The 14,927-nt window shown below is 35.3% G+C and overlaps 1 protein-coding gene across 3 annotated transcripts in view; it reads left to right on the forward strand.

The window, feature by feature from the left end:
* The first annotated feature begins 6,487 nt into the window (after nucleotides 1–6,487).
* Nucleotides 6,488–14,927, forward strand: part of LOC135212636 (phosphatidylserine decarboxylase proenzyme, mitochondrial-like) — a 33,583-nt gene continuing 25,143 nt past the window's right edge. For 2 of the 3 annotated variants that reach the window (XM_064246228.1, XM_064246229.1), the window contains exon 1: nucleotides 6,488–6,801. In XM_064246228.1, coding sequence (XP_064102298.1) covers nucleotides 6,708–6,801 — 94 coding nt within the window. In that variant the 5' untranslated portion in view covers nucleotides 6,488–6,707. Of the gene's footprint in view, nucleotides 6,802–7,285; nucleotides 7,395–14,927 lie in introns of all 3 variants that reach the window. The other variant, XM_064246231.1, reaches the window with a different exon arrangement.

Here is a 14,927-nt window from a genome sequence, read left to right on the forward strand (position 1 = left end):
GCAGAGCCGGGATAGCTGCCATAAAAAGCACCATCTTTCATTTGCGTCTTTCCTGTAGGCCTATGTCTGTTTATCCAGGTAGCCGGAAGCTGTATTACAGCCTGGGCATAGCTGCCTTAAAAAGCACCATTGTCTTGGCATTACTGGTGTATCTCCAAGAAGAAGAGCTCCTTAAAAAGGGCCAAGGACCCCCAGCGGGGAGCAAAACCTAACCCCGCCCCCCAAATGACAGACAAGCTCAGATTCTGAGACTGAGAGCAACCATACTCTCACTCCTGTGGGTTGCCCGGAATAATTTTTAACAATATTTGATATTGTCTCCACATTTTTATCTATTCCTAAATTTATTCATCTATTTTATCTTTTTAATAAGTGAGATCTCTTCCTTTTGCATTTCCCTTTAGCTGCTGTTACTTCCTTATGAGCACCACATTCTTCAAAAGCTTGAATTTCAAGTCAGTGACCCCTTGTTCCATATATGAATTGGATTCATCTCCTGAATAATAATGAGAATGGGTTATCAAATAATCAGATATCTTAATCATATTGAGAATTATATTCTTAAAGTAATTAAACATGTTAATGATTTCAGTTAAGATCTATGACAATATTATGATTAAACAGAATCATCATGTCCTCAAAGGCGAGCGACTTCCTTTGTCCGAGAGGAAATGGGTTGCCATGGTTACGGCCGGGTTTCCGAAATGAAGTACGAATGGAAGCGTGAGAGAGAGAGAGACGGGGAGACACCAAGAAGCAGATTGTTGGAAATGGTGTCACGAAAGACTTCCAGACAGCCACAGACGCAGACCAACAATAAAGAAGAGAAAGAGAGAAATATAAAAAAAAATAATAAACCAACAGATTTAAAGCCAAATTCCAGGAGCACTTAAATGTAAAGATAACATTCTCAGATGCGATACCAAACACAAACAAAAGAACATATGCAAAAGAACAGAGCAGAGTGCGTCTACAAGCAAGGCCCGCTACGAGCCCCACGGCCTCCCCTCAGTCGGTGAGATTCACACCCCACAGAGCGGTTGGAGCACTATATCTTTCATCTGGTCGAGCACCTGTAGAAAATTAGTCAGCTTTTGGTTCATATTAATATATATATATATATATATATATATATATAATATATATATATATATATATATATAATATATAACATACATATATATATATATATATATATATTAATATATATATATATTACGTGTATATATATATATACATACGTATATATATATATATATATATATATATATATATATATATATATATATATATATATACATATATATATATATATATATATATATATAATATATATATAAACTTAACACCAAGTCACAAAGAAAAGAATATTGATTTTTGTTTATTTACTCTTGTCTTTTTGAAGTTGCTCACTTTGTGTTACCGCTTGTCATTAACAGTCACTACAGTCCTAATGTCAATTTTGTAGTTTATTGATTTGAAATGTAAAAATATTTACTCGAATTTCAATTATGCCTGAAAATGGAGTATGTTACAGGAACACTGCAACTGAGATTAGAGTTAATAAACCTTCCGTCCATTTTCTAACATTATCGTTGCTTAGATCCATCTCTTATTTAAAAGGTAATAAATGCACTCGGATGCTGTTTAAATCCACACCGGGAAGTACAGCATTCCGTCTGTGGCAGAAATAAGAGTAAATATGAAAACATTCTGTTATGATTTCAATAATATCGCCGATTGGTGTTCGTTCGTAAGCAATGCTTTCAGATTAGCAACAGATAATTCGCAACATTTTGAGTAGCATTCCACGGTAGTGAAAATTAAGGAACATTAAATGTTCATCTTCTCATATCCTTTTCTCTGCAGTGTTAAGGTTTCACTCAGTTGAATGTCTTAAAATTTCTTCGATTTCCTGCCCATGGTGCCACCTCCCATTGCAAAATTACATCGCAGGCAATACACCACACCATCGTTTGCCTTTTCATTTGACCACAGCATCTTTAGGATGACGGACGTCATAGCGACTCTCCCCAATCACAAGGGTTTGCGTATTGCGTCATCTCTAGCAGAGCCAATCAAAGAGCAGCAGCATCAGTTTCCATGACGTCACTGCCCTCGGACCAATCAGGTTGCAGGTATAGTTTCCCACGGCCAAGCCCTCCGCTGAGTTTAAAGTTCTAAGAACAATACGGGTGAACAGTGTGTACTTCTTAAAGTGAATAAACCGAGATATATTTAACGGGGAAATAAAGTCTTTGAATAAAAAACAGCACTCGGATGACTACATGAATTATATAGACTTACATACACTTCGAGTCTCACTCATTGCGCAATTTTCTCATAACCTAGACCGATAGTATTGTGGGTGAATGCACCAATATCCGTTTATCTCGGTCACTCGCTGATCTTGTGATGGTGTCTCTCAGTAAGTGGGAAGGGGTACAAGCCTAAAATATCCCTTTCCATTTTTAAGTAATATTTCGGCTTATCAGATAGGAACCAGACACGTTACAGCAGTCTATTCGTCCATTAGGTGATACTGATCGCTTTTATTTTTTATTATTATTATATATTTTTGGCAATCGGTCACTTTGATTTTCTGGTTGTTTAAATGCGACATTAATGAATAAACGATGTTAGTGGATAATCGATTTTTTGTTGTTGTTACCGAAATGTTACTAACAATGAGGAAATACAACACAGACAACACACACATACACACACACACACACACACACACACACACACACACACACACACATATATATATATATATATATATATATATATATATATATATATATATATATGTGTGTGTGTGTGTGTGTGTGTTTGTGTGTGTATGTGTGTGTTTGTGTGTGTGTGTGTGTGTGTGTGTACGCGCGCGCAATAAAACAAAATTACAATTTCTGACTATACTCTGTTTTTTTTCATCTGTCCATCTGCCTGTGCTGTTTTTGTATGGTAACACTGCGTCCGGGCTTTAGATAGTTACATTCAGCTTACATTCAACGATTATAATAATATCCTATTTCGAATATTAACGGTGTAATTCGCATACAGTAAATTATTAAAACCCTTTCCAGTTGCAAATGTACACCCAGATATCCTTTTATTTACCTAAAACTTACGCCTAAAACTTACACATAGCGTAACTACTCTAAAAGCCCGGGACGCAGTGTTACCATACAAAAACACCACAGGCGGATGGACAGATGAAAAAAAAACAGAGTATAGGGACGTTTCCTTAGTTTACCCGCAAATTCAACTTCGAATTAATCTACTGGAGGAAGTGAATATTCTTTTGGAAGTGTAATATCATAGAAATATTTAAGCTTATCATCTTTTCATGTCTAGTACGTACTTAACGCTTGAATAAATTACGGATACTTGTAAAAAATATGTATATTTTCATAATTCATTTATTGTTTTTTTGCCTAACCTAACCCAAAGTATACCTACTTGACCACTATCTGATTATCTCCTATTACTAGTCGGACATTGTAACCATATTCGCTGATTAAATTAATTACCGGTTATCAGACTTACGAGAGTTACGTCGTCTGCATATTTTTATCTTAAAAAAAACTCTGATGGCATTATGATACCACGTGCCCTTTCCCCATTGATTATTTACGTAATTATTATCAATTATTATTATTATTATTATTAATTATTATTATTATTATTATATTATTATTATTATTATTATTATTATTATTATTATTATTATTATTATTATAGGCTAAGACGTTAAGTAGAAAAAATACTCAAGGAAAAGGAATTGAATACGAATGTATATCAGCTATAAATATTTAAGTCTATACTTAATCAGTGACAAGTTACAATGTGCTAGAGTTTGCTATGTGGATAGATAATTAGTTTTATAGTTACGTGGCTGCATGTTTATGTAACTTAATTGGGTGTATGTGAATGCTCACATTGAAATCTCTTCCAATGTATATATATATTATATATTATATATATATATATATATATATATATATATATATATATATATGTGTGTGTCTGTGTGTGTGTGTGTTCATTCTTTAAATGGATACTATTTCACTGAATAAAATACAAATATATAAAGAGATAAATGGTAAAGTAGACGAAACTGTAGAGTCTATAGAAGTTTTACTATACTCTGTTTTTTCCATCTGTCCATCCGCCTGTGATGGTCGCGCATGGTAACACTGCGTCCCGGGCTTTAAATAATTACACAATGTGTGAGTTTTAGGTTAATAAAAGGACATCTGGGTGTACATTTGCAACTGAAAAGTGTTTTAATAATTTACTATATGCGAATTACACCGTTAATATTCGAAATAGGATATTATTTAAAGCCAGGTATGCAGTGTTACCATGCGCAAACACCACAGGTGGATGGACAGATGGAAAAAAACAGAGTATAGTTGTATTCTCGTAGCTGCTGCTGTGCATGTAGTCCCATTTTGGATGTTTTCATTTTTGTTTTTGTTTTAATAAGGGACAAACTGACTAGAGCAGCCTATGGTCAAAATTACCTCTCATGGAAACACACAAGTCTTACTGATTGCTGTTAAGAGTGTTACGAAGGTGGAGGGTTCACTCCGGAGAGGGGAATCTCCCATCGCAACAAATGTGATGGTTACATGACCCATGACTATATGACTAGACAATGTACTGTGGTCACTTTCTCACTGGGAGAAACTGCGCACCACACACTACGATAGACTGTTGTCATGCATTGGCCTATGGTTTGTTTTTCCTTCTAAAACCAGTCTTTTTCCTACATTCATACTGCTGGAGAACAGAAAATTTCCGCTAAAACAAAGCATACAGACTTTGTACCTATAGTTTACACTGTAAGCTTCAATTCCCTCTTGTTGGAGGTGGGTTCCTCAGCTAGTCTTTTGTGGTCAGCTTGACCTAAGCAAACCCTGGTTCCCGTTTATAGGTAGAACAAACTGCGTGAAATGGTGGGTAATAAGCCAGGAGTAATTTGTGAGCCTAGCAGGCATGAGCCAAAAGCTACAACACTTGGTCATGGCGCCCACATAATATATATATATATATATATATATATATATATATATATATATATAGAGAGAGAAAGACGAGAGAGAGAGAGAGAGAGAGAGAGAGAGAGAGAGAGAGAGATTCTTTTATCATATTATTTTTATATGATAATGAAGAATATTAACTCATGATTCATAATTCAAGATAGGTATAGGACTAGTCCGAACTATTCGGTCTCAAGTAGAGCTAAAATTCTAGACAAAAATCTGAATGTGAACAGTAACCTTTACAGTGACGAAAAATGAAAACAGGCCGTAATCTATAGAGGTAATACCTGAAAGTAAATAAACGAAAAGGAAGGTTAGCGACTAGGCATATCTATATATATCTCCTACAAAGTTAAATACGTGTTGATCCCAATCAACAAACAGAAGAATCTGTGTTACTCGTAGATAGTACGCCTTCAGTCAGTGGTACTGTTGAGACACATTTTCAATGATTTTCGTTGTCGTTCATTCAGGGAGGTATGCAGATGGAATGAGTCATATCATACACTTGAGTCACGACATATGGATATGCTGGAGCGTTTCCTTTTTTTTTTTTCACATGCACATATACAAGCACGCGCATTGGGTGATTACCGTGAAACGATAGCAACCATTGGACAGTAAATATATAAATAAATATTCAATCATATTCAGAATTGTATGGCGTGAGAGAACTTGACGATATAACCACGCAATTCTGAAAATAGATAAATAAATAAATGTCAAGTGCTAGTGGAAAAAAGAAATCACGGCTGGAAAACTTTATGACAACCTGACACAAAAAGATTGCGATCATTAAAACGAGATTGATAGAGTAATATTTGTCATCACGAGAACTTTCGAGTATATGTAGCCTACTATGATACGTATATGCATTACAGACGTAATTATAGAAAAACGTATGTTAAGCATAATAGAAATTTAATCTAGAGTATAATGGTAAATACATTACCTATATTGGTGTGCTTGTTCCATTAAATTCTTTGTTCGATAAATTGGGCTGGTATCTTTCTTGCTTCAAACCAAGCTTCTTTTTTCTTTTTTATGCTTATCTAGTCATCGATGACAACTAATTTTGTACGGTAAATAAATAGGTATGGTAGAGATGACCTTTATTCAGAAAGGGTTTTAGAAATCTAAGTAGATAAGGAAATAAAAAATCAATAGTCAAACAGCTCTTGGAAATTCATGCGCGCGCAAAGGGCAAAACTTACGTTATCAGTGTATCTTTTAAATTTTTATTTTACTGCCCAATATTTGACTCTCTTTGTATTGAAAAATATATAAGTTAACATCTTAAATAGAGTATCTTAATTATCATAGTAAAAATCAATGAATAGACTTAAATATCGAGCGCACAATTGAGTCAAAATAGCAATTGGCACCTCAATGGCGCGATGTCTCTGCTCACCGAACATCAGATACAAACAGGAGGTCGCAGGAGTAAGTTTTCTCAGTCGGTTGTCAAGTGTTGAAATCGAAGGAGGTGGCGAGCTCTGTGTTCTCCTCCTGTTTTATGTTTCCCAATTGCAAAATAATCTCCTTCCCACTTCAAAATCTTGACGACTGGCCGCCACCTCCTATACAAAACAGCTGAGCTCATCTTTATTTAGATATTTAAGAGAAAATAGTTTCATATTTTCCCGCTTAAAAATGTCTACATCGCCCAAGATTAAAATGCCATTCGCTGACATTAAAAACTACAAATTGTTCCTATTTTGGACGACACTTCTCTTGGCATTCACAGGTAGATATTAACATTTGCTGTTTTCTGTGTGTTTATAATACAGTTGAATAGGTCGGCTTTGAACTGATGACGTTACTTGTTGCAGAACCGTCAGATGAAGGGGGCACGTTTTATTTGGGATGTAATAGTATAGCTGATGAAGATTACATTAATATTATATATATATATATATATATATATATATATATATATATATATATATATATATATATAATATATATATACTACATATATATTGTGTGCGTATGTTCACGATAGGTAGCCGTTTCCAACTGAAAAATAAAGGGCACAAATTCGTTTCAATCTCCAGGTCTATGTTCCAAGTTTTTTTTTTTTTTTTTGTTATTATGGTAGGCTTCCTGTAACTTGAACAGTTTTGAATAACATTCATGAGTGCATATTATGTTGGTTAAAGTAGGTTATATTTATTAAAGGTACGTGAAATTTATAAAAGTTAATCAGGCCAATCTTCAACCCACCACAGACGTCTGATTACCAGGCACATTATTCAACAGTTAGGTCAACAGAGGGACAAGCCTACATCATTCAGCCAAGTCCAGAAATCAAACGTTGACCCCCTTTTTGTAGATGAGGTGAGTGTACTCACCACCAGATATCCTGTCCCAGATTGTTTTTTTTTTTTTTTTTTTTAAATGCTCCGCGTAATGATAAACTCTGATTTAAAGTTCTGGTGTTACTTTTGAGTTCAGCCTCCTTCTCGCAATCGTTTTCTGCCAGCTGTGTAAATTTGACATAGTTCTGTGTTCGTATGGCGTTGTTCTCTTAAAAGATAACGATGTTAATTCCACATTTCCATTGCTTTAGTAGGCCTACTGTTCTCGCTTCCAATTTGAACCTTCCGGATTTGTGGTTTCTTTTTAACAGTGGTAGTTAGAATTAGGGTTTAAACGATCCTGATTGGCTGTGTTTCATAAGAGGCATTTTGGTAAATAACTTCCAGTACTGTCGTTGCGTCAGAACCTATAAACTGAACGCGTAGAAGTTGCTTTGCAGAGGATCAGCCTCTATTCTGTGTAGGAGCAACGACATAACTGTTGCTTTGCAGAGAATCAGCCTCTATTCTGTATAGGAGCAACGACATAACTGCTAAGTGCCCAAAGTCATTAATTTATTTACATATTTAACTGTGGAATGACAGCATTTTGCAATTAGTTACTACTGCCGATATTTACACGTTTAATTGAGCTCGAAGAAAGTTCAAAGTGTCATTGCCTTCAGTTTTCTGGCTTTTGATTATTATTATTTTATACATTCGTTTGGAAATTAATCTGTCCTGCTGTGCAGTTCATGCTGTCTTTTTCTCATTTCATTTTTAGGTATTTCCATGTAAATTCTTCAATTTCTGTTAAGCGTTATTTCGAAATGTGAAGGATATATATATACGTATGTATATATATATATATATATATATATTATATATATATATATAAAAATATATATATATATATATTTATATATATGGCTTGACCCCGAAAATCCTGAAAATTGCCATGTGACCTCTCGTGATTATTTGAACTAATATGTATTATATATATATATAGTATATATATATAATATATATATATATATAGATATAATATATATATATATATGTTGTATTATATATTAGTAGTAATAACTATATATATTATCATAGATACATATGCAAGCAAATGAGTGATTACCGCGAACCCCATAGGTATGAATCCACTTGCGCCCCCCCCCCCCCCCCCCCGCCCCCCGTGATAAAGTACACCTTGTTATCTCAAGCCGAAACTCCTTGGTCCGTCAATGTCCAGGTGGGACCGCTTTATACTCGCTCTTAAAGTTAGCCGGTGTTATAAATTGACTGACCTTTCCAGCCTGAGGAGTGGGAGATGTTGAATGCTTTTATATATATAGTGATTTTTTTTTTTACTGAGTTTTCAGCTTTTAATTCAGTAGTTTAATGAGGACCATTGCATTAATTGTCTTTATTTTTGATCCTAGGAAATTGTCGGCCCACAGGTGAGGGTAAACAATAGAACAGATCTGCCTCATTACGATTTAGAAATATCCCTCCCAGTTGCATGTCCGCTGATATTTTAATATTTTTATATATTGTATTTCCTCCAGGCTTTTAAATATCTCAGGTCTTGTTTACGTTTTAGTGAGAAAGTCACAACAGGATTCTTGCCTCATAACCTACACCTAGTAGTACGAACGGAGTAGAGTTCGGCGTTCACTTTAAAAAACAGTCTTGCTTAAACGTCACAGTATTATAACTAATTTTTCGACCGAATGAATGAGGAGTTGAATATAGAATATAGGCCAAATGCCAAGTACTGGGACCTATGACGTCATTCAGCGATGAAATGGAAACTGACAGTAAAAGGTTTGAAAGGTCTAACAGGAGGAAAAACCTCGCAAGTGATAGGAGAGGGTGGAAAGTAAGATGAAGAAAGAGAATATGAAAGGAGGCACAGTAAAAGAAACAAAAGTGGTTGCAACTAGGGGCCGAAGGCACGCTGCTAAGAACCTTAAGTAATGCTACAGTGCACCGCATGAGGTCCACTGACGACACTACCCCCTTTATGATCGAGAAAAGACTTTGCTCTCCTTTTTGTTCATATTGCACATATATGTGAGAATTATGGAATGGAATATAGTCTAGGTCAAGAGACAAGCGCTGGGACCCCTGAGGTCATTCAGCGCTGGAAAGGAAATTGATTAGGTAGGTTTGAAAGGTGTAAGACCTCAAAGCAGTTGCGCTATGAAATAACTGTTAGGAGATGGTGGGTAGCAAGATGGAAGAACGATAATATGAATGGAGGCACAGTAAAAGGAACGAAAGGGGTCGCAGCTGTGGGTCGAAGAGGCGCTGCAGAGAGCACCCCATGAGGTGGACTGACGCCACTACACCCCCTTAATTATTTATCAACTAAAAATTCCCCATCGGTACATATATGAAAATATATAAATTCCGAGGTAGAGCGAATTGGATATTAAAGGACATTTGTAGCTCGAATGATTTATATGAATCACGGTGATGTGATAAGTATTCATCCCTTACGGGGTTGTTTCATTGTGAGCTCTTACTCTTCCTCCCCAGCGCTGAATGACCGCATAGCTCCCAGCCTTTGGCCTAAACTATATTCCGTCCGTGTGTGACGTTATGGGATGTTAATCTCCAGACCCCTACCTAATGATACGTTGCGGGAAATTTAAAGTTACTACAATTTCGCTGCCATATGAAATTACTTTTTTTTCATGTTTATTCCTGGAAGTTTTCCTTCAAACTGACCTAACGTTACATATTATTATCTGAACATGACGATGAGTCAGTTCTATGCAAGAGATTTTTTGCAGAAAGTTATGTAGTAGCGTCCATATTTATTTTTTTATCTGAAATCAATTCCCATATTTTCATTTCTCATGTTGACGACATTGGTTGTAAAATAGTGCCTTGTTATAATAAATTTTCTAATAACCAAATTTGTTCTTGGTAGATTTTTCGCACCTTTAAAGTTTTCAGTTAATAGGCTACGTCCATATCGGAAATTGCACTTTCTCATCCAAATTGCCTCTTTTTGTTACAGCGAGATTCGGTCTGTTATAAAATAACAGTTCCTCCAACTTGTCAAGGCGTTTATCCACTCTTCCCCGAGGGAATTGAATTACGAACAGTCTAGAAATCTCGTGATGGCTCCGTATTCAGTTATCATATGTGACCCTCCTGTGGCAGTATTATTACCATGATAATAGCTTCGACGCTTTACAAGGTTGCCACAAACAATCCTCTCTTAAAAGGGTAGTAGCTCAGATGTTGCTCTTAACAGCTGCTTTAAAGTATGAAACCGTCGCCTTCCTTGTTACATCAAATAACCCTCGTTCCACAATTGCACTTAGTTTTCAGCTTGATTTGAAGGTTCATAGTTTTTTTTTTTTTTTAAGTTCCCACTCAAATCAAATAGGAAAATATATTTCATAATTCTTTTATCTATATGTTAAAGTTTGTTTTCACGTTTGGAATAGCGTAGAAGTACGTCAATAGAGTTATTTGTGCTAACCTGTCTTTAATAATTAGAATAAACTGTATATAGTACTAAAACTAATAAATTGCAGTCTATATATATATATATCTATATATAATATATATATATATATATATATATATATATATATATAATATTATAAGTAGTTGCACTTGTACAACGAATTCTGGTCGATTTAAAAGGAACGGTTACCATGAGATGAGTTGTCCGTTGGACGCAGCGATATGACTCATTTCCACAAGACGTACAGGTGGCGTTGTATTCTCTCGTGACTTTAGCCTTGATATCGTTTGTTTATTGGGGTCTCTCTCTCAGTATTATTATTATTATTATATTATTACCGTTGTTCTGTCGTCGTAGGCGTAAATTTGCAAGATAAAAATAAAAGAGGATACCAATATGTTCCTGCCAAAAAACACTCTCTCTCATAGCGAAGGCAGTCAAAACATCGAAATGACTCCAAACAAAAGGAAATTGACAAAGCGCTACGTCTAATTCGTCCCCTGATGTCAAAAAGATTTCCAACAAAGAATTAAACATCGCCAGCATACTAAAGTACGTGTGTACTCATGCACTATCATACGTATGTATACACACATATATATTTATATACACACCTTTATGTATACTATATACATACACATAAACATCCTGTGCAAAGCAACACCTGGGATTTCCCAAGGAACAAACCACGCGAACTCGATATTGATTTATACGTCTCGATGGGATCTATGTAAGGCAGATGTGTTCATACCTGTAGCAATATCATAAAAATAACAACAAAAGTAATAAAATAAAGATATTTTTTCAGTTGTGAGGTTTCCTTTCTCATCTTCGTGCGCTCTTTTGCTTCGTTGTTTTTCACTAACTCGCTTTTGTGGATGCATTTGTTACCTGTTTTTATTCCATATACGTGCTTAAGCAGTCAATAACGATTTATTCAATTTTCGTTATCCTTTGTTTTAGCATATGTATGTAAACATAAGTTACTTATGAATAAACTGGTGTGGTTAACTGTGTAAGGCTACTCTCTCTCTCTCTCTCTCTCTCTCTCTCTCTCTCTCTCTCTCTTCTCTCTCTCCTCCTCGCCCTCTCTCTGTCTCTCTCTCTCTTTCCAAAATAGCGCAGTGTATTTCCTGGTAGCATAACCAGTTATCTTATAAGTCTCAACTCATAGTCTGCAGGAGAAACCCAAATATAGTCATAACTTTTTTCCCCGCATGGAATGTGTAAGAAAATGACATACCTGTTGAATGCTTGTTTTGTTGTGTGTGTGTATATATATATATATATATATATATATATATATATATATATATATATATATTATATATATATACATACGTAGACATATATCATCCATAAATGTTATATTTATAGTGTGTGTATGTAACTATGTGATATGTTCTTGTATAAAGTATGCGTATAAAGTACATCGGTGTATATGGCATAAATGTATGTGTTATATATTCAGGCACAGTATATATATATATATATATATATATATATATATATATATATATATATATATATATATTGTCCCTTTAGTGTGACGTTTTCATAAAACCAAATATTTCAACACCGTACTAGGCAGTTGCAGTAAGTAGGTAGAGAGAGAGAGAGAGAGATAATTACTAAACCTGATGGTTCTAAATCCAAGTACAAAAGACATCCTTTGTGCTTCGGCGAAGATCTCTTATGACGAGCAAAGCCATAATCCGTTGGGGACGAGCTTATCGCCTCAATCATAGACTAACATTCGCATTACTTACCGTCACGGAAAAAGGAACAGCGTTTTGGTTAGTGTTTCTACTCCGTCGGTGTCACTCGGTCTATTTTCAAACTTCGCTCCGACAATTCGCTAGATTACTGCCCTGTTTATTACTGGATTAATCTGAAATTGAAATGACATAGCAACCGTGTACTTGCGCCACGTAGCTTCCTGCAGATCTGGCTTCCAAACACCGGTTGTTGCCATAGGCCGATCCTTGATATTAGAGTGAATGTTTTTGTACGGCGGAAGAGACTACAACTTTCCAATTGACAAGGGGCAGCTGATCACGCGGCCGTGAGTCTAGCAGTCATTTATAGCAACCAGTACACGTGACATGTTTCAGAAAAGTCCCAGTGTAATGTTACGAATTTTATCATTTACATTTCATATATTTTAGTATTGCCCCTTTGCCATAATGATGCTGGTTGCTTTAAAGCTTTATACATTTATGTCTCCCCAGTTCCTCCGTAGGGGGTAGTGCCATCAATGCACCCCACGCTGTGTACTGTAGGCATAACATTGCAGCGGCCCTTCTGCCCCCAGCTACAACCCCTTTCATCCCTTTTACTCTACCCCCATTCATATTCTCTCTCATCTTAATTTCCACCTTCTCTCAACAATTGTTTTATAGTGAAATTGCCCAACAGTTGTTTAATAGTGCAACTGCAAGGTTTTCCTCCTGTTACATCTTACAAACCTTTGCGCTGAATTGGTCTGTCATCGCTGTATGACCTCATAAATTCCAGCGCTTGGCCTTTGGCCTAAATTTTATATTCCTTCTTCCTGTTACCTCTCGTACTTGCAACTATTTTTTTTTTCTTTTTTTTATCGAAAGGTGTGCCATCAGCCCGGAGTATAGTATGCCATATTAGTTAGGTACACTGCTATTAGGAACGCAGTTGTTACGGAAATACACTTTTCATCGAAAGGTATCGGTACTTAGTAAGGTCACAGAGAGAGAGAGAGAGAGAGAGAGAGAGAGAAGAGAGAGAGAGAGAGAGATGGGGGAAGAGAACTCTTAAAGTTGATGACGCATTTGAACAAGCACGATTGCCCCACAACCCTTCCTTTTCGTATGGTTTTCTGCTTTCTCTTCTCTTTCTCGCTTTTGCATTCTCTTCATCCTTTATCAACGAAATTATCATTGACAGCTTTATTGCAGCTCTTCGCTTGTATTGAAATGACTGAAGCTGCTCTTATTGATATGGGGGTTTTATTGCAGCTTTGAATTTTAATGGCCGTAATTTATTAATGCTCTCTCTCTTCTCTCTCTCTCTCTTCTCTCTCTCTCTCGCTCTCTCTCCTCTCTCCTCTCTCTCTCTCTCTCTCTCTCTCTCTCTCTCTCTCTCTCTGTCACAATAAAGTAGTACCCTTCATCTCGATTGCTTGTTAATTTTATTTTTACAAAACCCTTACATTGACTTCTATTAACCTAGATATTTAAGTAATTTTTTTTTTGTTACTTTTGATTCTATTCTAGTTTTTTTTTTTTTTTTTTTTTTTTTTTTTTTTTTTTTTTTTTTTTTTTTTTTTTTTTTTTATATTTCCATTACGTCCCAGTCCAGAATACTTTTCTTTTTCACGCATGAGTAAGAACCTTATGGTATCCAGCACCAATGCTCTCGAGAAACTACCTGACAATTTTCAAATCACACAGTGTACAAAAGAGGAGTGTGATTATCTATATATATATATATATATATATATATATATATATATATATATATATATATATATACATATATATATATATATATATATATATATATATATATATATATATATATATATATATATATATATATATAATAAAAGGAGCCCATAAAAACAACCAAAATATAGAGAGAATAGTACTATATTTCAGAGACTGATATCTCCCTCTTCAGGTAGATGAATGAGAAAAGTTTACAGAAAAGGTGGTATTTATACCAAGAGGTATAAATACCACGTGTAATTTATAGCAGCAACTGCCGGTACGAGAGTCAAATGATGGAATCGGTCCTTAATAAAAGAGAGGCAGGTAATGAACATCTCAATAGGAGCATGTATTTCAGATACGATCGACGGTTTTCATTCAAACCAACGCTTAAGAAGATTAAAGGAAGATTATCAGCCGGTGGGTGACCTAAATTGGCTTGCCTGTGGATGTACGTACCTCTTGGTATAAATACCACCTTTTCTGTAAAATTTTGCTCACCCATCTACCCTGAAGAGGGAGACAGCAGTCTCTGAAATATAGTATTATTATCTCTATATTTTTGGTGTTTTATGGGCTCCTTTTATTAGATGGAATTCTGTTGTAACAGAACATATTTACC

Source organism: Macrobrachium nipponense, chromosome 41, assembly GCF_015104395.2.
Source record: "Macrobrachium nipponense isolate FS-2020 chromosome 41, ASM1510439v2, whole genome shotgun sequence".
NCBI lineage: Eukaryota > Metazoa > Arthropoda > Malacostraca > Decapoda > Palaemonidae > Macrobrachium > Macrobrachium nipponense.